Here is a 24,167-nt window from a genome sequence, read left to right as displayed (position 1 = left end):
TAGTAAGGCGACAGCCTATTACTCTATGCGTAAATTCCTTAGTTGGAATATAGCAGGACTAAAAAATAAATGTGCTGATGAGAGATGGAGAAATTTTGTCACACAACACGTCATTATCGGTTTTCAGGAGACCTGGGACACAGAAAACAGTTTTTGTCTTGATGGGTATTCTGGTTTCGCCGTTAAGGCAGTCCCAGGGCTAGGGGGTAGACCGAAAGGAGGACTGCTTACGCTTATTTCACTTGAGTTAACATTAACATTAAGTTTAACATTAACAGTTAGGTGGTTCCTTCAAACAGCTTGAGCTGCCCTCAGCCAATATACTAATTCTGGAATGGATAGCCCAACTCATTCTACTACCCTTTTGATTAATTTTTATAACGCTAAGGAGAAGGACCAGTGCAACCTACATCTTAACTCTTTAGAAGGTTTTTTAGAGGAATATAAATCCTCACATAACCCTGCATTCGACACCATTTTGATGATAGATTTTAACACTCATCCGTGCAGCTGGGATTGTATGGCAGAACAGGTGATGGGACCCGTTGGTTCCATTTCCACACATTTTGAACATAGTCCACAGGGGGAAGCTCTTGAGGGACTATTAGCCACCACGAACCTGTTTGAGGTAGATGGTTTTAGGGGGAGGATAGGGTTCCAACTTTTAAAGGGAGAGACTCAGACATTGTAATAGATTTTATCTTCGTATCAGCAGGACTGATAGTAAAGGCAATTTCATACGAAGTAATAATTTCTATTTTCAGTGATCATAATCCCCTTGTTCTGGCTCTGGACCTTGGGGATGAAATAATTAAACGAGATTTAAACACCGTAACCACTAACACCCTGTCCCCCAAGGCCCAGGCCAGGAGACTAAATTGGACCAAGGTCATCCCAGATACTTTCATGTCGGATCTCCTTGCTAATGCCGAGCTAGACTTTGCAGTTTGTTTAGACAACACAGCTAACGGTAACGACATCATTGGTGCATATGTTGCCATTTGCACCAGAATTAACAAGGATTTAAAAACCAATTCTAGGCAGAAAGGGTTCAATCACCCTAGGTGGTTTGATGCCAATTGCTCTAAAGCACACATGGGTCTCTTGCAAGCCTTAAAACTAAAACCTCGTAATAGAGAGCTCATTTTAGTGATGAGAAAAGCATACAAGTTGGCCATGTCCTGCAGGAAAAGGGCCATCAAAGAAGAGGCCTGGAACAATCTGATCTCTATAGATATCCGGAAGGACAGTAGTAAATTTTGGGCCACAATAAATCACCCTTTTTTTAGTGGGGATGATAATACGGTCTTAGACTGTGTGATCCCTGACAATTTATGGGTTTCACACTTCAGTAGGATTTATGATACTGAGGAGTGTTTACCCGTAACAGTCACGGATCATTACCCATTGAGCTTGAACCAGCCCTTACACTTCGAGATGGCTGAGGTTCAAAGGGCCATAGAAGAGACATCAAAAAACAAGGCTCCAGGGCCAGACGGAGTCCCAGCTGACCTTTATAGGACCCTCCCAAAACTCTGGGCAAAGATTCTTACAAATGTTTTTAATTCATTGAGTAGCAGTGGATTTCCATCATCCTGGGCAACATCGACTATAATTCCCATGTTTAAAAAAGGTTTGCGGAGTGACCCCTCTTGTTTTAGGCCCATCTCCCTAATCGACTCTGCCGTTAAAATCTTGGGCAGAGTCATCCTGCATAAAATGGAAGATTACCTAGAAGAAAGGGGAGTCCTCTCCAACCTACAGTATGGGTTTAGGGCAAAGAGAGGAACCTTAGACCTGTGCCTTAACCTCCAGATGCTCATAAGCAAATACACCCAGGCGAAGGACGGTATGCTTTACATGGGTTTTATGGACCTTTCATCGGCCTTCGACTTGGTAAACCGGGCAAAATTGTGGTCGATTTTATCTAACCTAGACTTCGATCCCTCCCTGGTTAACTTTCTAGCGACTCTCCACCAGGGTCTCCAAGCAACAATTAGAGTTAACAAAGAGGGGGGTTGCACCAGTTATTTCAACTCCAAGCGTGGTGTCAGGCAGGGGTGCATTTTGGCACCCCTGTTGTTTACTTTATATATTAATTCCTTGGCTGAACACCTAGAGGGGGCCACCTTGGATGTCCCGCGTGTGGGAGACTCTGCAGTCCCGGTCCTTCTTTATGCGGATGATGCGGTGTTACTAACCCGCACGGGACTGGGACTGCAGAGACTCTTGGACGCCTATGGTAGTTTTATGGGGTCCCTGGACCCACAGGTAAACAGTAAAAAGTCTCACTTTATGGTGGCAGGTAAACGCTCGAAGGCACAAAAAATAAAATCTTTTACCTGTAATGGGGCCGTGATATCCAGGGTCCCGGTTTTTCCATATTTAGGCGTCATTTTTGACGAAAAGGGTACCTGGACCCCTCAACTAAATGCTAAGAGTTTAGCTGTTGCAAGAGCATCTTCTGCCCTCCTGGGTTTTGCGAAGCGTTTGGGCTCGAGGCCCATAGATGCCCTTTTAACAGTATATAAATCTAAATGTCTGTCTATTGCACTGTATGGTGCTTCACTTTGGGGCTATGTCTCGTCAGGCAAAATACAGATTATCGAAAACAAGTTTTTGAGGTCACTATTAGTAGTCCCCCAATTTACTACTGTATTTTCCCTGCATTCAGAGCTAGGTCTGAGGTACATTACGGACCTTATACAGTTGGCCCCTCTGATTTGTTGGATCAAAATCTGGCTCAATAGTGAGGTCACATTAAATCATTCCATCTTAAAAGACTGTATGGCGCTAGAAAACTTTAATAAAATACCCTGGCTAGCTTATGTCAGAAACACCTTCTGCAAACTGGGTCGACCGGAACTGTATTCATCGCCTAATTCGTTACAAAAGTGTGACCTAGAGTGGATCAAGTTTAATTTCCTAAGTCAGGTGGAGCAAGAACGGGAGATGGTAGAATTGCAAAAACCCACCGTCAGAGCTAATTTTGCTCTGAAGACATCACCACTACTTGAACCATATCTTAGGATTGTATCAATTCCCTTCCACCGTCACCTTTTAATCGGATTTAGGCTTAACATTGCCCATTTCTCTTTGGGCCATTTTCCTGTTTGGGGTAGACCTGAGTCATCAATCCCATGCAGTTGTGATAATTTTTCTAGTCAGACTTTGATGCACTTTATTATGTTCTGTGACCACTATGCCGATATTAGGAAACAGTTTTTGGTACCACTTCTTAGAGAAGCAGGGTTTATACAAGTAAGGCCCGCATTAATGTACCTACAACTCCTGGGTAGTACACAGGTGATCTACGGGGTTGCATGTTTCCTGGTGGCTGCGGTCCGAAAAACAGCTAACAGACTAGCGGCATTAGAGACTGTGGGATGATTAGAATTCTACTGGTACTGAATTTTTATCTTTTGTATTGTAATTTTTATGAATTCGATGCTCATTGATGATCAAACTGGTTTTATTGTATTTTTAAACATAAATTTACTATTGTCATTGCTTTTATAATTTTAATTAATCGAATAAAGTGTTATTTGACTTGACTTGACTTGAAAATAAGTCCTTAGTATCTAGTGTACTGGATGTTTTTATTGCAAATACGGTTAAATAAATCTAAAAAAAGAGTTTACCATAGGCCACCCTCAACTGGATGGTAATACCGTTGCAGTTGGGCTCGTACATTCCAAAGGACGATGAGCGGATTGATGGCACCTGGAAAGCAAGTTGAGGACCATAAGAATATATCCCACAAGAATGAATATTACCAAATGAACTAAAAAGGCGCGATAAATCAGACTTACTTGGATCATTAAGTGGGGAAATTAATCCTGTGGAACATCCATTTAAACTGGGGATTTTTATTGCTACATATACTTGGGTCCAAATGAACTGAAAGTTTCCAATTGTGATGTATCTAAATCTAAAAAGGAAAAGAAAAACTAGGACCAAAAGTCATCCACCCCCAAACATAATCCTAAAGAAACGACACTCTCTGAAAGTGCCCGTAATGCAAACCATGTTTACCTATGTATGTCGAACTCAGTCACAACTTCCGAGGAACTTCCAATCTGAAACAAGCATTGGCATAGCCAATAGGTCTCGCCTTTGGGACTTTATAAGTGTTTAGCCATGCAACAGTTGATGTTGCACCAAGGATATTGTGCTGCATAACTAAACACTTATAAGGTCCCAAAGGTGAGACCTATTGGCTATGCCAATGCTTGTTAATGCTCTTGTTGTAGTATTCGGTCTCTGGATTTGAAGAGACCGTGACAGTGTTTGCTTGTTCCGGAGATGGGCATCGATGCTGTTTACAAGCAGTATGTTTGCGTTTGTTCTTCCTAAGTGTGCACCATCAGTGGCAGAGAAGAGAACCTGTGCTTTAGTGAAGCTGAGAGGGAGGCCACAACTCCACAGGAGCTGAGAGCAGCTGCGGGCAGGACAAGTACACTGCTTTGTATAAGAGGGTGTTAGTGGCTGAGCTAGAGCGGCAAATATGGATGCTCCTGTTAGTACCTACAAGTGAATCTGACCCAGCAATGTCCTCTTGTTCCATTTCCCGCACCCCTGCTATAACTGCAAGCACCCCGTATCTCGCGAGACATCCTATACATATTTATTATTCTGCGATAGCGCTTAGAAGACTGTCGCCGGAGCTTCAGAAGGCTAAAAGGACAGAACCTTTCAGAAAAGGAAATTCGTCTTTGAAAAAAACAGACTTGTAGCAGCCAGGCAACAGCAAATGACACAGAAGGAAAGATAGAAAGTGTGGAGGGGGGGACATAAAGCTTCTCAGCGCTGGATGAGGACATTGAGGCGAGGGCCTGCCACCATCGCTTCTAGGGGAGTAGCATGTCTAAGGAAAGTCACTACCACATCCTCAGGTCTTGAAATACTTTGTTGAAACTACACTGCAGGGGCGGATGCAGTTTCGTGTCTGAATGGGTTGTAATCTGCATGTGACTCTCAGCAGACGAGTGATGCTGACAAGGCATGCGCAGACCACCACGAACGGGTGACGAAACTTGTATCGATTAGACTGACAGACGTAGAACTAAGCATGACTGTGTGGGAGACACTGTTAGAAAGCTCAGGGTGACATATATCAAACTTCCAGAATGCAGAGAAAGTGCCGAATGTGATGTGGGAGCTGTTTATGATTGGCATTCATTGAGCTTTCAAAGGAAACAAGCAATGGCAGCGCGGCCTCAAAAGTGAAAGTAATGGCCAGATGGGCCTCGGGCGCTGAAAGTTGGCAGCTGTGCACGTTCACGCTCGGGTGAACGCAAGCATTAGGCCAGCAAAAGCCGGTGGGTAGCACTTTGAAAACGCACTTATTAAAGTCGAGCAAGCAGCACATGCGCTGCTCTAGGCTCAACCTAAAAAGGGGAAAGAGAGAGCTGCTCTAAGCCCATAAGTATAATGCCTGCCAGTAAGCGCAAAAATTGTGACTGTAAGGGAGGATAAGCACTCCATTACCAACACGCGATCTTAAACTAACCTGAAGTCTTCCAAGTGCATCCGTCTCTGGCCAGGGAACCGGAGCACTCTGCGTCTGCCAATAAATAGCAGGGGCTTGATGTCCACGAGTGAAGCTTGGACATTCCCCTTGATGGCTCTCGCCTTTTTGGTGTTGGTGTGCTTCAAGGATAGCAGAGCTAGGGCGAGGTCTTTGGGCCTTTCCATAGCTCCCAGGTAACTCCAGTTCGCCCCCCACCCTGCTTTCGTGGTTACAGACTGGGCTCTCAGCCACGTCCATTCCCATCTAGACACCATGGCCAACAGGTTTCCCAGCCATTTTGTGGCCGAGGTTCCCACTGACCACATGGGGCCTGTAGCCAAAGGTCGACCCAACTCATCACCCAAACACCCTCCCCCTGTTCCACCCCCAGCAGCCACAGCCTCCTAACCCCTATAGTGTGCCCTCATACCAACATGGACATCCAGTGTGAGAGGTGGCAGGTATGCCATCACCTGCTCCATTGACAGTCAATAACATCTGACAGATGGGTTTTGTAGATAGTCCAAAGGGGCTAATCCATCTAATTTCTGGACACCCCTCCACCCACACAACCCACTTACGACAGGCTGACGGTAGACCATTTCTCCATACTCGTCAGGAAGTATTGGCTTTTTTGGCCAAGGGAGCCATCAAGACGGCGCAGGCATCAGAAGTAGGTTGTGGCTGCAAATCCCACTACTTTCTGGTACCCAAGGACTGAGGCCTCCATCCTATCCTAGAGCTAGGCCTTCTTAACTTCTTCCTGAAAAAGTAGTTTAAAATGCTCACATTAGTGGTAGCGTTGGACATGCAGGATGCATACTTTCACATCCCCATCCTGCCTGCCCACAGATGTTACCTGTGTTTCACGGTGAGCTGAGAACCCTACGATAAAAGTACTCTCTTTCGGCGTTACCAGCGCCCTTTGACCTCTGTGGAGCCTTTAGAACTTTAGACCTCTGTGGAGGGTTTTGGGAATTAAAAGCCTTCGCTTGTGCCACATTGCTACCAAAAATTGGGAAACAGCAAAAACAATAGGTCTGGATGTGTCTGTTTTTAAGACTCTGAAAGCATACATACTGTATAAAAAACCCAAATTCTTACAAAGGGGTACGAGCCAATACTTCCTGTACTTATGGTAAGCTGGACAAAAGAAGAGAACGTGCAGATCATTTTCCCTGTCACAGTTACACCCAGGGCAATTTTCCAAAGCTGGCGACGTCCACCTGCTAGTAAAGGTTCGCAACAGTAGAACACCGTGTCTCCATTGTATATACAGTTTTCTTGCTAAAGTAGGGTAAATTTCATCCATAAATTGTTCAAAGTGATAAAAAATCTTTGACAGTTAAAAAGGAAACAGTTAAAGTGTCGACTAAGGAGTTAGACAAAGCAACAGCATGTTTATGTTCACAATAGATCTTCGTAAGATTTTTTCGAGTAATCATATTGGATCCTTTCTCTGGATCAGACCAGAGGGCGGATAGTCCTATTCTTGCGGATTCATTTTTTATGAATCTGAGCCAGGGAATTTTCCCTGCTCCAGAGAGGCTTAATACTTCTCTAAGTTCCTGCCTATAGTGTGCAAGTTCCGGAGTCACGCCAAAACCTTAGGGGTTTGAGCACTAGCTCCTCATTAATGGGCCTAAGTCCCAAGTCAAGCCTTAGCGGCAGGAGTGGTGTGCTGGATGGTAAAGCTAGCAACTGTCTTAGGAATTTGTTTTCTGTCTTAGTTATTTCAGTCCTGCAGAAGTACCCCCAAAGTTCTCCTCCGTACATAATCGCACCCCTGGCTTGCATTTTATATACTTCCAGTGGTGGGCCAACCGGTTTAATAGTGGAAGTATTGGATAGCTTCAGGATGCCACCCACAAGTTGGGCCAGTTTTTGCTGCGACCTGATTTGCTGGGGGCCCCAGGTCAGGTTCCCATTAATGGTAACCCCCAGGTAATCAAAAGTCGAGACCCTTTCCAACCTTAACATACCTAAACTAGGATTTATTTATTTTTTGCAGAGTTTTATATAGCGCGAACTAGACCCGAACCGAATCAGGTATCAGAGCGCTTTACATAGCACCAGTTACGTTACATGAGGACACACTTTCATTTTAGGCACGGGGAGATTAAGTGATTTGCCCAGAATCACAGGGGGTTTTTGGCGTCGTTACCGAGACTCGAACCCAGATTCCGAGGTCGAGCGCCTTAGCCTTTAGGCCAACCCCTCTCCCCTAGGATTTGGGCGAGTGGTTACGGGGGGGTTGAAGATCATAAACTTGGTTTTTAACGAGTTTATCTCCAAACCCCTTCCTCTGCAGAATTCCTCAAAACCATCCAGAATGCGCTGTATCCCCATTGGGGACTTAGATAGCAATAGGGTGTCGTCTGCAAACATAATCGCAGGAACCCTACTGCCTGCCAACTTTGGGGCGTCATTATTCTGTACTCCATTCAGGTGCAAGATTACCCCGTTGACATAGAGGCAGAACAGGGTAGGTGCGAGCACACAACCCTGCCTGACCCCCCTGCCAACGGGGAACCTTGCAGACAGTGCACCATTCTTCCCACATCTGACTTGGGCGAAATTCGCCTCGTGTAACCTCATCAATATGGTCAGCAGTGGGACCGGTATGCCCAATTCTAGGAGAACAATCCATAGTTTCCCCCGAGGGACTAGGTCAAAAGCCGAGCGAAGGTCGACGAACACCATATAGAGGCTGCCACCCTCTATACTCACAGTTTTCCAAAACAGTAGTGACAGTCGGAAGATTTGGTCCATAGTGGAAGTGTTCTTTCTAAACCCTGCTTGGTATGGGCTAAGGATTGTGTGCTCCTCCATCCAGACCTGCAAGCGATCCAGGATTAACCTAGCGAAGATCTTCTGTGGGACATCTAAACGAAAACAAATTTCCTAGCGAAGCCTAAATATTTCGAATTACGCGCATGGGTTTGTATTACAATGATAACATTCTCGGATGAGTATTTTATAATATAAGACTACTAGGCGGACGAAAAAGCCTACAAATATTGAAATGTCAGTGTGTTCTAAGCAGTTAAATAAATGTGAAAGTATGCTAGTTGCCACTTCACTTTTTCACCGCCCAAAAAAATACAAATACAGTGAGAAAAATGGATATGGATGAATATTCGTGGAAATGTAGAAATATATATAATACCAGGAACCATAATACCATGCCTGGCGACAGTGTATGTGTTACGCCTGCCCCTTTGTCTCAATGAGCATGTTAATTACCACGTAGAAGATAAACAGATATAACAGAGAAAAGTGACACAATTGCTACTTTTGAGAGTTTGTGTCACGTGTAAAATGCACATTGAGGACAGGATATGCATATCACACCACAACACCAAAAGTATTTTGTGGGAAGAACTCCTGCATCACACTAGTTGCTACTAAAGGCGGCCTGATGTTCCACTGCCGCCTGTGTCTGCTACCTTAAGGTACGACAGTGACAAACTACCCTTCATGTAATGTGGGTTACATTTAAAGTGTTGAAAAGCCGCTCTTAACCTGGGGTCCAGAGACCCTTGAGGTCCTCACACCTATGTACGGCGTCCATAAGTTTTTATTATCATTCCTATGGAGCACTAAAGAGATAAATAGGCAAATAAGTGCTGTGGAGGACACTAACCGGATTGTTAAAGTAGCATTTTAACGCCTTAAGATAAGGAAGTAGCTGATGAGTGAGTAATCTTCTGTGTAAAGAGAGCGCTCCATACTGTGCTGCCAATACCCAGGAGGGCTCTGCCCCCTGCCTTTTACTTCTGCCTCGAGGTTTATCAGATGCCATTTCTCAGCTGAACTCTCAGCTCTTTAGAAGATTAAGTACTCTTAGATTAGAAAAGTAAAGATGCAAAATGTTAGATTTTAAAACGCTCTGTAAATGGGAAAGAATTGGAAATTGGAGGCTAAAAATTAAGTTGGTATCCTTAGTGGGAGCAGCACCAAGTACAGCAAACAGAACAATTGGCGGTCTAAACTGGAGCATTAGTGAGTGCTGACAAAGAGTATGGTATTCATTTAGTTCTCGGCGGATGGGTTACTCTGTCACAATTGTGACGGATATCCTGTCTGCCGAACTTTAAATCCTGTAGGATATAAAGGGATGTATATTTCGATGGACGGGATATCCGTCATCGTTGTGAAGGAGTAACCCATCCACCGAGATCTAACTCGGGCCCTAGGTATTAACCCCGTGCGTGCTTATGACGGAACCACGCCATTGAGTCACGGGCGGCGTGTGCTCATGATGGCATGGTTCCATCATGCGGCTGCTGCTCCGCCCACGCGGCATTAATTCCCTGCCTGTGCGGGCGAATTAATGAGCGGGCGAGGTCATGACAGAACCACGCTGTCATGAGCACACGTCGCCCGTGACTTATGACGGCGTGGTTCCGTCACGAGCACCGCAGCACCACGCTCAACATCTGCCCCGTCGAAATTCACGCCGCGGCAAAAATGTTAAGAGTAAAAGTAGACAATCATTTGGTAGAATCTAGCATATTGGTTGATCTTTTAGAAATCAAACAACATTTTTAAAAGCTCCAGGCTTACTATTAAAAGTTCGATCTTTGGTTTATAATTTGTGTGTATGTTTGATTCATACTTGGTTCTATATTTCCGTGTATTGTTTACGAGGTTCAAAACATAGAAATTGCTTAGGGTGGGTCTCGTGTTTCCAGTACTCTTTTAGTGTGATCCACAAAAGCACAGCAGTTAAGGACTGTTGTTGTAGACGTCGCATAAAAAACGTTTGAGGCTTGAATCATTCACCTAGTTAATTGATAACAAAGTTGTCACTAGTCCTTTTGTTTTATTTACTTTTGAGAAATTTCTGGTTTTGTTACTACTTTGGGAGTTTATCCAGTGGTAATCTTTTATATTCCATTTGGGTTAAGATTCAGACTTTCAAAACTATAAAAGAAGCACATATTTTTCTCTACAATTTTTACTATATATATATATTTTTTTTTTCCAACAGTTGACAGTTTCTTTTTGTACCAATGTTATGCTGCTTTGTTTTTCAATGTTATAGGTACACACCATTTGGAAGCCCACTCTCTGTAATGTTTGCTTTGTTGATTTTTGGGCTGTTGGAAACCAAATTGAATTTTGTTTTCCAGTGCTGGCCCGCACAGTGGGGATGGAGAACATCAAACTTTTAATCGAGGAGTTGCTGAGCGTCCAGTTCAGTCGATCAGTGGAGCTTGAGGTAAGCATGTATAAAGTGAAATAAGAGAACACATTTATACTGATTACACTCCAGTAATGCCTTTCACCTCCAGTGCCACAATGTGGATCAAATAAATCTGTTTTAGGACAATTTGTGATGGTGTTTCTCCCCACAGATTCCTCACCTTCACGCTGCCAGACTGAATCCAGAAAATCATTCTGACTACACAAACCTCTAGAATGCACACACAGTGCGCTGGCAGTACTTATGTCTGTTTTTCCTGCGCCTTTGAGACACAGTGCCAGAGCTTCACTCTTTTTCGGTGTTTTACAGAGTGAAAATGTAAGCAGTGCACGTTCGAATTGTGTTGATTTACCTTTCCTCAAGTGTCTGGTTGCAAACCCTATAGTTATTGCCAGAAACAAATATCTATCTCCCACCACTGACATGCGGTGCTTGGCCCTCCAAGATGAACCTGCTTCCTGCGTGAGAGCAACGCCCCCCTAATGTTCCCTAAGGCAATTGTCCAAACTATGACAGAGCTCTGCTGTGGAGCGGTTTTACACTTTATCCCATTGCAAGTGAGTTCCGTAAATGCGATCATTCCCCAGACAAGGTCTCTCACCATAGGAAAAATAAAAAGAAGCATAAGAAAGGGAGGGTAACCTACAAGGTAGAGATCCCATTTTTGGGTCTCGCTGGCAATGCATCCGCAAGGATGCATTTGTCCAGCTGGAGACCAATAGCGATCAGTGTGGGGGGAAGGAGGACAAGAGGGTGTACAAGCTTGGATTGCTTGGATTCGTGTGCGCGAACGCGCACGTCGCGTCCCGCGCCATACACATGCGTGCGCAGACAGACACTCGCTCACACACACGCACCCCCTCCCCCACAGTCACACACACGCACTCCAAGACACATACACACACGCACGCACACACACATACACAGCCCGCGGCCCCCCGCCACGCGCGCGCACACACATGCTCTCTCTCCCTCTCCCCCCCCCCCCGCAGCTCAGCAACCCACTCACCGGCTTCCTTCGTGCGGCGGCTCTCCTCAGCTGCAGGGCCCGGCAGCAGGACTCTTCTTCCCTCCTTCGGCACCGGGGCGCAGGGTAGGCTCCTGCCTGCTCCGGTGCTCCAAACACGGCTCCAATCGCGGCTCTTCCGTGGGAGGCGGGGTAGGCTCCCGCCCTCCTACTTCCTGTTTCCGGTTGTCGCGCCGGCCTGCCTGACTTCCTGGTCGCAGGCCGGCAGAGTGACGGCAGTGATTTGCGGTATTTATTTATTTAGTTATTTATGCATTTTTATATAGCGCGGACTTTACCCGAAGGCGGTATTTATTTATTTATGTATTTATGCATTTTTATATAGCGCGGACTTTACCCGAAGGCGTCAGAGCGCTTCACATTAGGAACAGAAATATGAAACATAATGAGAAACATTACAAAAGAACAGGTTGCAAAAACATACGTTACTTACATAAGGTAATAGTGACAATTGTGAGCAAACAAAATACATGAGGTTGTAAAAACTATGAGCAACCAAAAATACATGAGGTAGTAAAGGTAATAGTGACAATGGTGAGCAAACAAAATACTTGAGTAAAAATTGTGAGCAACCAAAATACATGAGGTAGTCAAAAATGCACAAGAGGAAAAATTGTGAGCAACCAAAATACATGAGGTAGTAAAGGTAATAGTGACAATCGTGAGCAAACAAAATACTTGAGTAAAAATTGTGAGCAACCAAAATACATGAGGTAGTCAAAAGTGCACAAGAGGAAATGAAAGTGACAAGTGTGCAGTTATAAGAGAAAACAGAGTATAATTAGAGGTATAGTCCTGCAATAAGTGCTAGACACTCAGGCTCAGGAACAAGCGTTACATGGGCAAGGTGGCACTTGTGCAAGTATCAAAGGTAAAGACATGTGAGAGGTAGCAGCCGTGTGTTGCAAGGGCAGAGTGGTGTGTGCATGTTACAAAAGGGCACCGAACACCAGTACATGGAAAATACTGCAAAAAGGCAGACCCTCCAATCACAGGCATACACTGGGAAGGCACTTCCATGGTCATGGAAAGTAGAAATTATCAGTAGTGGGAAGTCTTCCTCACAAATAGCAAGAGGACGTGAATTACTTTTGGAGGTGTCTCTGGAGGAGGAGAACTTTGAGGTCCCTTTTGAAGGCCTGGGAGGAGGCGGTGGTCCGGAGCTTTTTTTTGTCCTCTCGCGGTTTGTAAATACAAAACATATTGCATTACAAATGCTATAGGTATCACATTTGCGAAAGTTATAACTATTGGCATTGTAAATGACGAAGCTATTAATTTAGCTATTTAAAAAAAAAAAGAAACATAAATAAAAACTTTGCCATTTACAATACTAATAGCTCAAACTTTCCTAATGCGAGACCTATTGCATTGCAAATGCTTGTTAGGTTATGTTGCTATTTGTGCTGTTCCCCAGTCCTGGAATGTGACTCACCCCCAGAGCTCTAACCCCCTGGCCTCTTTATGCCAGCAACTATGTTGGTGCTGTGATTAACGTCTGGGCTTCTCCTTCTGCCTTGCCTCTAGGTCCAAAGACCTACATCCAGCACAAGTTCCACCTCAGCAGAAGTAGGTAGTGGTACTACTGCGCAGCCACATAGTGAAATTCAACACACAACCTCCAGTTCATCCGGCATTGGAAGTGGCACCTCTAGCAGGAGACAAAAGTTAAGCTCCCAATGTGGGACTTCTTTACAGTTAGCGCAAATGAGGACAACATTGCTATATGCTCCATTTGTCATTCCTCTGTTAGTCGTGGTAAGCTTGGTACAAACTATAGTACCGGGCTTCCGATCTCATCTTTTCTGATGGATCTAGTACTGTGGGCCAATTAATGCAGTCGATCCAGGGCCCACTATCCAGGCCCCTTCTGGATTTTGAGGCTGTGCTTGTAGTGTGCCCCAGAATAACAACGCGTATTCTGCTGGCTAAGCCACATACAGAGCGTATGGTTTGATGGCACCTAAATGACTGATCAACTAAGCAGATAGTCTCCCGTCTAAGATGGAGGTGCTGGAATCTGTTGAGGATGAACCTTTTGCAAAAGTGAATACTAATTTGCCTGCCTGTGAGAGTTATCCGGATCTCGTTCTGATGCCTTGCAAGTGCCTGTGTCGGGATTTTATGCATTGATGAGGGAGTCTCTTAGATGGACAATTTGCCCCCTCTTTCCACTGAAGCTATGCTGTAACTGCAGAACGTGAGTGGGTTTGACATTGGTTCATATTTCCTATTTGACAGCCCTGCATTGGAAGTAGTTTGGAAGTATTAGACTTGCCCTTGCTTACTTCAGATGTTAAAACCAAGAGGGTAATCATATTAAGGCCTCTTTCAAACCACTTTTACTGCCTGGTGAATCCTTGTTGGACTTGGTTAAGGCAGCTTGGGACTAGCATGTTTTAGTCCAAGCTGTTAATAGGCAGATAGCTGATAGCTAGACCTCACATCTGATCCCAATTCCTATCTGCTCATCCTTCACTGGAGAACCTGTTGATCCAGACATCTTTAGCCATACTCCATCCAAATTCCTTTTCTATGACTTCCTCGGATAAAGTCTTTAAGACTTTGGACATTGTGGGCTGCGGAGCCTTGTCTCTGGCATTTTCTCTTTGCATGGTGACTGACCGCATTTTCACGCATTAAATACTTGTTTTGTAGGCGATAGATAAGTTAGTTACCTGCAGCCTTCATATGAAGGAACCTTTTTCCCAACTTGTGGCGTATAGACAGGATTCAGAAAATATGAGCCGCTTAAATATCACAGATATGGTTGCTGGCTTCAGGTCTACTGACCTAGTAATTCGGAGGCATGTCTAGATGCACTTCTATGGGTTTTCTGGTAATGTCCGAGTGAATGTAATGAACACAGCTTTGCATGGCAGGGAGCTCTTTGTGGAAAAGACCCATTCCGCACCACAGCATTTTAAGGAGCAGGTCTGGCTTTTCCTATTCCTCAATTCAACCATCAGTATTCCATGTTTCACAGGTACTGTAGAGCTCATCCCTCCAGGCAGAGTTGGACCTCTCAACTTTTCTAGCCCTATATCGAAGAAAAATATGCTGTCACTCTTACTGGAAGCCTGAATACATTTATTAAAAACAAATATCAGTAGCCTGTGATTCACAAAAATGGGCGAGAAGATGCCCTTCCCGTGCACCAAGTGAGCATAAATGCTAAAACATTCATGTTCATAGAACACATTTATAGATTGTTTGTCATATAAAAGTAAAGGCAATCTAATGTCTGAAAACGAGACAGTGAACATTGCTGGTGGAGACAGAATATGTGGGGCACATCACATTCAACCTTCATTATTTTACAAACGTAGCTTTTGGGAGCTGAGCTAGCTACATGAAGATTCTAGTTTACTTGTGCCAAGCATGAAAGTGAGGCGATACATGTCAGAAGCAGTACAGCATGGTACTACGGTTCCTGTTCTTTCAAACAGATTTGCATACTACCCTCTCCTGACCATTCCCCCAAACCAGAGGTTCTGGTACAATCAGACTATGATTCGGATGTTTTGTCCATGATTGAGTCTGAAACTCATCTTACGGTTGGACCTGCTAACTTCTTCCATTCTTATAGTTCCTCAAAGTGATTTCTAAGGTGTTTATGGCTTCAACATATTTAGGCCCTCTTTCAAGTAGGGACTAAACCTGAATTGGTCCCTTAAAATATAGAAATCTAACCTGAAAGGTCTAGTGGAGAGGAAAGGCTGCTATGTTTTAATTTGTGAGAGCACATGTTTCTAAAAACAACTTTTGGTAATTAAATTACCCAGGCCATTCTAAAAAGATAAATGGTCTTAAGCTTGTCTATTCATAGAAACTGCTACCAAAATAACAGGCCAGGCCCACTTTCTTTACAAAAATGGTTAAAGCAACATCAGAGATCGGAAGCAACACAGTTAAACCTGTTATATTAACATGGGTCCCATGGTTCTAGGAGTTTCCGTAGCCGTACCTCACCCGTGCTGCAGAGATGTGCCATACCACTCCAGTGGCAGCTTCATCCACTTTAATGTGATGACATCATGCAGTATTTTGTTCCAAGTGACGTGCTGGCCTGTGTTCCTATTTTTCCATGTCTCATCAATGTGGATGTGCAGCTCTATTCTGTGTTTTGCAAATGAATTTCTCCGCAAATCAGCCAGGTTAAGTGGCAATTCTTAAGAGTTCTCCATTAATGCAGTTGGCGATGTGCAATAAGATGCTGTTAATAAAGCCATACAATATCTGTTGGTGGTGTCTCCGATCCAACCATGAACTCTTGGTCTGTAACTGTTTCATGCACCCAATGGCCATCAGTGGAAATCCAAACTATAATGTGCAGGGATTTGGTGACGCATCCTCCTTCCTACTCTTCACTCTTTCATCCACAAGAAGTATAAAAAATAACACAGGAAGAAGGATGTAAGAGGAAACAAGTATAACAGACCTCTGAGAAAACCTACCATAGGGTGACCTGAACAAAGAGGGTTAGTCAGGTAGACACATTAAGGCAGATAAGACAGCCAGGTATACCTTGACCGTGGCAACTGCCAAGCCCTGCTTAATACGAGAAAGTGCAAAGTTTATTCAATTCCAATGGCAAAACAGGAAGGTTCTTTAACCTCCAGCCATGCCAACAACTCATATTGATAGACTTTGTAGCAGGTTTTCAGGCAGCTAAAATGACGACTGCCACTTCTGGTGGTAAACAGAAAATATCTAGTTGGTATAGCTTAATTTCCAAACGTGTAGGTGTAGCATCAGAATATTGTCGTGGAGTATTTTATCATTCTGCTGCAAACGTTGCTCTTCTCTGTGAGGAACCGGAGGCCGAGTGCTGAGTACCAACAGACCGGCATACTAAGCCTTTCACCCATGCCCAATGTATTGCTGTCAGGATTAGTGGAGCTCCTCCTCCTTTATTTTGTGAAGAGTTTCTGAAAGAAGAGCGAGGGGCTCGAAATGCATAAAGCAAAACCATTGACCAGTCAAACCTAAAAGCATTCTCCAGGAAACTATTCTGGGCAGAATGGGTAGCACAGAACCAATGTCATTTCCTGTTTAAGCCATGGTGAACAGATCCACATTTGGACAGCCCAAACTGGAGAAGTTGTCCATCACTTCATCGTGAAGTTTCCACTCATGGTACACTGGAGAGAGATTACTCTAGGCATTTACACTCATCGCAATGAAGGATCCTGCAACATGTACTGCTACTGCAAGGGGCGGATAGGAATTTTGCAGCAGCATTTGACCTTGGTGTACATTTTATTACTACACTGATTACACAAGACGAAGTGTATGATCGACTCTGTGGGCTTTGCAGGCACTAAGAAAGCAAGGCAGTGACTAAACATATGATTTCACATTGGGTCACTCTTTTTCTAAAGATCTGTTAAGGTTTAGCTAAGAAAGATCTCCAGCTGCCATTCATACCCATGATGCGTGGTCTGTCAAGGGTGTTGTTCTTATAAGGGTTACCAAATTGGCTGATATTTGACAGGCACCCATTTCATCATCTTTGCGTACCTTTGCAAAACATTACTGCCCCACAGCTCAGGCACGCAGTGATGGATTCTTTGCCAGATCCTGTGTTGCACGACTTCATTGGCACTGCTCATTCCTACCTCCCAATGGAGCTGCTTTGAAACTGCTTTATAAGCTGAATCTGCTGGAAGTAGTTTCGATTAGAAGAAATAGTTACTTAGTGATAAGTTTTTTTTGTCTCTACTATATCTTCCCACACATTCCTCACCACCCTTTGTCCTCCCCTGATGAGTTAGTGCCATTGATAATAAGGTCGCTAACACAGAATGCAAACTTTCTTTGAAGTTGATGTCACTGTTGTCGCAGCTCTCTGTTCTTCTCGGCACAGCTACGTTACCAAGGACAAATACAAGGAAATTACACCAGCATGTCCGTCGGCACCTTAAATATCATGATGGTGTTACATCCTAGGCAGAGTCTTGTGGTGCTACCTTTCACCACTGGAGAGCTATTGCGGTGGGGATAGAGAGTTTCTGAAATCAGTTTGGCCAGTGAAGAATCTTCATAATCTCAGAAGATATTGTAAACAACGCCCGAAATTTTGATAATGAGAATAATTAACTTTTGTCTGCATTTATATTGAAAAGAAGACCATTTGCTGGCCCAGCTGAGCTCCGAGTCGGCTACCATTCTCAAAAGCTCTGCAAGACCATGGTTATCCAGAAAGGTGCTCACGATATATATATATATATATATATCACCTTCCAAAAAGAAGAGTCTGAGGCCACTTGGGGGGAACACAACGGAGAATCTTTAATGCAGCACAAGCACAGTGGCGCGGGCGTATGCATTTCGGCCGTGTGGCCTCCTCAGCGCCCAGCATATAATACGGGAGATGTAAGCGCCTCTCAACAGTTCTGCTCCACCACGCTCAGGTGAATATTCAGATTAGCTCCGCCCCCTAGCCGTGATCAGTGTCACCTGCTCGGGTTCTCCAAAGTGGATAGGAACTACTGGTCCCAGCATGCAATTTTCTGCCAGGATCATCATGTGTCGGCGGGGATGACAGGACTGTAAGGCAGCAAAACTCCTCGTGTCCCGCACTGCCTGCCACAGCCAAAGACCTCCTTGCGCCCCCCGTTGCTGCACAACCATCACATCCAGGTACGTTAATCAACGGGGACCGGTGCGGCAGTGCGCCGAGCCCAGAGCAGAGTTCAGTGACTCTGCCACCGCGTCTCTTCCTCCTGTGTGCAGTGGTGGGCTTGATGCTGGCTTGATCGTACTGGCTGTGATGTGCTCCGGCGCATCTTTCCTTTGTTTCCGATGCTAATTCCTAACTATATATGGTCTATAACCTATGGTTTTTTCAGTGAATTTTCAAGGTTTTGTAAATGCTAATTCCTAACTATATATGGTCTATAACCTATGGTTTTTTCAGTGAATTTCAATGGTTTTTTAATAGCAAATATCATAAGCTGTCGAATGTCAAGTACGTGGTAAGTGAAAACATTTTCGTGTTTATGCACACTGATCTGCTTTGAATGGTGCCCCCCCCCCCCTCATTTCTATTAGGAGTACTCTCTCTTTGCAGATAGTGAAAGGTAGTTAACGCAGGCCTTTGCCCCCGTTGTAATCCGTCGTGCCTGCTTCTCTCTCCATTTGATTTTATCCAAGTATTTACTGTTTTAGAATTAGTTCTCTTTGGTTCATTCTCTATTTACAAACAAACACAGAGTCGCAATACTCTGTTTAGTCTTTGCAGATAACGAAAAATCGTGTAAAAAAAAAAGAAAAGGAATCGAGCAAAATCAGTAGGCCACTAATGGGATCTCTTTTTGACCTCGCTAAAATAGAAACATTAGGAACAACCCCTCATGACAAATACAAAACTAGTGAGATGAACTGAACTCCACACAATGATGGCTGCAAAACAGCTCGGCTCCGCCACCCACCCCGCCCAAAATAACGATAAAGAACGGCTGCCATGATTGGTTGCGGAATGACCACGACGGAGCTACGAAATGGTGCTGCTCTCATGCTAACCCCAGCTTCAGTCTGAAACATCCAGAAACACTGTAGACTACCAATTCGATCAGTTCCGGTAGCGCCCCAATGTAACCCGGTAGAGAAGAACTAGCCCTCCCCTCTTTGACTGATGGTTCTTGTTGCCTGTCCCTTCTGTTGTCATTTAACAGAACTATTTAGCCTGCTGAAAGGGGTTGTGTTCCGACCGCTGGTTGGTGGAGACATTTTGACTATATTCTGGACCTGCGTTATCGCGTAATGCGTCATATGACGCGCCGCGTTAGCGCATCCGGAAGTCATCCGGGGCGCGCAGCGCGTAACGTAAGCATAACAAGTCATGTGACTTGTTAATAAAACTTTTCATTGGTTCATTTTACTTTTCTTATTGTAATGATGAAAGGCTTGGTCATATGACCTAAAAATTACGCTTTTCATTACTTCCGAACATTATTTTTTCTTAAATATATGTTATAATGTTCCAGGCTAATGTACTTTCCCGGAAATTTTACAACTGTCCTGCAAGTAAAATATATTCTTTTTTCGAGAAAAAGAGCGTTTCTTCGTCCCATCACGGAGCCGTTGAGCAAAAGAGGGTCGACCTGCTGTCTTAGTCGCCGATACGCCTGAATATGAGATTCTTATCGATCACTTTATGTTGCAGGAATAGAAAACACAACAGCCCTTGACCATTTATCTTTACTGCGTTCCTTCGTATTATACCTTTTACCCTTCATGTAATTGGTCTGCTTTATTTCACTTGCCTTTTAATGATTCTAAAACAGTCACTATTATTAAAAACTTTACCAATGTATATACTACTACCATGTTTTCTTTTAAAAACCTTTATTGTGAAAATTTCATTATACAAATACGAGCCTATAACCACGTGGGCCTGCCACAGAGCAAACTGTAATCGTATATGATGAATAGACATTTACACTGTAGAGGAACGTAACGGGCGGGCCATTAGGTTGCAAGAACTAAGGTGTCTAACAGTTACGGAATCGGTGGACGTACATTTTATAATTAAAATACGACAGGGCCAGTTACAATAAAATTATCTAGATATACATTTGCGGGCAAGTACCATGGGTGACGTTAATTCGAACTTTCAACAGTACAGTAATCAATAACACATCAGAACTTAATATCAATAGGGATGTCGAAATAGTCAATCAATTCTCGTCCCCGCCCGCCATGTGCTTCAAAACTGCATACGTATCTCGTGATTTCAAGGTTCTGCAACCAGTACACAACAAGGAGTTACGAGTCCCATTTATTCCGGCGCCATTTTGGGCGAGGACGGGCAGGTCCAGGATATAGTCAAAATGTCTCTACCAACCATCGACTATGATGATGTTTATATGCTGTATTTATTAGAGTAACACTCATCTGTCCACATGAAATTAATTTGCCACAATCTAAACATGTCATTTTAATCTTTCCAAAGTTCTTCTAAATATTTGGGACCGTTTCCCTTGCCTCTGAAGCTCTCAGTGCCACTTCTTTGATGAATGTACTAGCAGGTCAGGGGTTCTCCTCCAAATCTCTCTTTTATGCAGCACTATAATTAATTGGTGCCACCTCTCCATATGACGATGCATGGTATAGTTACCACAACTATATTTTTTTTCGGTTCCTCTGGAGAGTTCATCGTGGCAGATGAAGCGTGTAACGTACCGGGCATTTACCTTTTTTTGCATGTACAGGAAAGGAAAAAAAAATCGAGCGTCCGAGTTCTAAGGTGTCCCAGGGCCATTTTAGTGGACCAGGCCCAAATCCAAAGAACAGGCCGCCATTTTGAGAGTCCTCTTGCAGCCGCCTGTCGCTGTAGCATCAAGAGCAGCCGAAACTCAGCTGAATGGCAACTGAAACGGTAAAGGGGCCCCCTACTACAGCAGACGAGCCTCCACCTAGGAAGGCCCATTCACGCCGGCTCCCCCCCCCCTTCGGGCACCCCACGCCGTTATTCGGAGCAGTATTGTAGGATGGCCACACCAGTGCGGCAACTTGCTAGACATCACCTCGGTGGTAACTGAATCTCAACGCCTTGTGGTGTCTTCTATTAAAAAAACATTGTTATGCTGCCTTCGACCTATTCGCCGCAAGTGCGCACACAACTCAACTGCATAGCTTGCTAGACACCACCTCGGTGCCATCCGGATCTTGGAATCTCAGCACCTTTTGGTGTCTTCTCTTCAGAAAATATTGTTGCGCTGCCTTTGGCCCCATTCGCACATCAGTCCGCTACTGACGCCATCTCACAGGCTAATGGGGCGCCCCACGCCGACTTTCAGCATTGTAGAATGACCACACCAGTACAGCAACTTGCTAGACATCACCTCGGTGCCATCCGGATCTCGGCGCCCCACTGCAGATGAAGTGCCTCTCAACTATGAAACCACCACGGTGACATCCGGATCTTGGCGCGTTGTGCTGCCTTCGGCCTATTCGCACATCGGTCCGCTACTGACGCCATCTCACAGGCTAATGGGGCGACCCACGCCGAGTTTCAGCATTGTAGGATGACCACACCAGTACAGCAACTTGCTAGACATCACCTCGGTGCCATCCGAATCTTGGCATCTCAACGCCTAGTGGTATCTTCCATACAAAAAATATTGTTACGCTGCCTTTGGCCCCATTCGCACATCAGTCCGTAACTTAGACATCACCTCGGTGCCATCCGGATCTTGGCATCTCAGCGCCTTGTGGTGTCAGTCAGAAAATATTGTTGCGCTGCCTTTGGCCCCATTCGCACATCGGTCCGCTACTGACGCCATCTCACAGGCCAACGGGACGCCCCTCGCCGACTTTCAACATTGTAGGATGGCCACAGAAGTGCGACAACTTACTAGACACCACCTCGGTGCCATCCGGATCTTGGCGCGTTGTGCTGCCTTCGGCCTATTCGCACATCGGTCCGCTACTGACGCCATCTCACAGGCCAACGGGGCGCCCCACGCCGACTTTCAGCATTGTTGGATGGCCACACCAGTGCGGCAACTTACTAGACACCACCTCGGTGCCATCCGGATCTTGGCGCGTTGTGCTGCCTTCGGCCTATTCGCACATCGGTCCGCTACTGACGCAAACTCACAGGCCAACGGGGCGCCCCACGCCGACTTTCAGCATTGTAGGATGGCCACACCAGTGCTGCAACTTGCTGGACACCACCTCGGTGCCATCCGGATCTTGGCGCGTTGTATTGCCTTCGGCCTATTCGCACATCGGTCCGCTACTGACGCCGCCTCACGTGCCAACGTATTTTCTCCGCATTTTATACCCTATGCCGCATAACAGGTCATGTGACTTGTTTATAAAACTTTTCATTGGTTCATTTTACTTTTGGTTTCCTAATGATGGAAGGCTTGATCATATGACCTAAAAACAACACTTTTCATTGGATGAAAACTTTTTTTTTTTTTCCCAAACGATGAAAGCCCCACCTTGTTTCTGGATGTTTCAGACTAAACTGGCGTCAGCATGAGAGCACCACCATCTCGTAGCTCCGTCGTGGTCATTCCGCGAGCAATCATGGCAGCCGCTCCCCACCAGAAGCCTGCAGGAGTCGGGGCCCCCAAAACTTTTGATGAATTCTCAAGGCGGAGGGGACGCTTTCGAGAATGGGGTCCAAGACCTAGCAGACAAGCGTCCGATTTCCAAGGTGTCCCAGGGCCATTTCAGTGGACCAGGCCCAAAAAGGAATGAGCCTGCCGCCATTTTGAGAGTCCTGTGACAGCCGCCTATCGCTGCACCGCAAGAGTGGGCGCAACTCAGCTGAATTGCGGCTTTTGACACAGTGGACCAAAAACGGACGGAATGGCAACTGAAACGGTAAAGGGGCGCCCCACTACAACAGATGACACTCCACCTGGAGAGGCCCGTTCACGCCGCCTCCCCCGGGGCGCCCCACGCCGTTATTCGGAGCAGCATTGTAGGATACCAAAACCAGTGCGGCAACTTACTGGACATCACCTTGGTGCCATCGTTCTGCTGCCTTGGAACTATTCGCACAACAGTTTGCTACTGATGACCCACCCCCCGCGACGCCCCACGCCGTTATTTGCTGGGTGGCAACTTACTAGACATCACTTTCGTGTCATCTAGATTTCGGCGCGTTTTGCTGCCTTGGAACTATTCGCACAACAGTTTGCTACTGATGACCCACCCCCCGCGACGCCCCACGCCGGAAATCTGCACGTTGTGCTGCATTGGGACTATTCGCACAGCCGACCGCTACTTCGTTGTTTTTCCCTAAAAATGTTTATATGTTATTACTATTTTTGTTTTCTTGTATATATTTATAAATTATTAAAGTTTTATAATCTTACTACTTTGTCGGAGTGCTATATATTTTTAATGTGACACATAATTGTAAAAACTTTGATGTACAAAGAGTCATCCCTGGAATCTTCCGCTTCACGCTCGGTCCCCTCCCCAATCACAATACAGGATGGTTTTCAGATAATAGCAACGCTTCTGCTGTGACGGGTCTCATCGAGTGTGGGCCTTGATCTACTATAACTCCTTTGAAGAGGGGTGATTCTTTACAGCTGTGGCCATAAACTACATCTGCAGGGCTAGCTGATAGCCTAGGACCGGCCTGGACAATCGGACACAGAGGAAAAGGAGTGTCAGAGGGTGCGGTAGTGAATAGGGCGAAAGGGAGGTGTCGGGCGGGCACAGGGTGTGATTCTCAGGGAAGAGCAGCGCAGATGGGGGGAGGTTTATTACCCATGCATAAGACCGAGAGCGGGGGTGACCACTGCCTGGGTGAGATGCTTGCGAGGGTGGGGAGCCATGCTAAGGATCGACAGCGTGCACAGAGTGGGTCTGGTCAAGGCATCTAAAATGGCTGCCGTGCACGACAAAAGTGTGGCATTTGAAAAAAGACAAGATGGCGC

The 24,167-nt window shown here is 45.2% G+C and overlaps 1 protein-coding gene across 1 annotated transcript in view; it reads left to right on the top strand.

Moving 5' to 3' along the window:
- The window catches only part of KIAA1549 (KIAA1549 ortholog), a 938,976-nt gene that overhangs the window by 275,466 nt on the left and 639,343 nt on the right, over positions 1–24,167 (top strand). The window contains exon 3 of the mRNA XM_078673003.1: positions 10,651–10,739. Within this exon, the coding sequence (XP_078529129.1) occupies positions 10,651–10,739 (89 nt within the window). The remainder of the gene's footprint in view (positions 1–10,650; positions 10,740–24,167) is intronic.

This window comes from Lissotriton helveticus, chromosome 1_1 (assembly GCF_964261635.1).
Source record: "Lissotriton helveticus chromosome 1_1, aLisHel1.1, whole genome shotgun sequence".
In the NCBI taxonomy this organism is placed as follows: Eukaryota; Metazoa; Chordata; class Amphibia; order Caudata; family Salamandridae; genus Lissotriton; species Lissotriton helveticus.
This window is presented reverse-complemented; position numbering and strand designations above follow the sequence as displayed.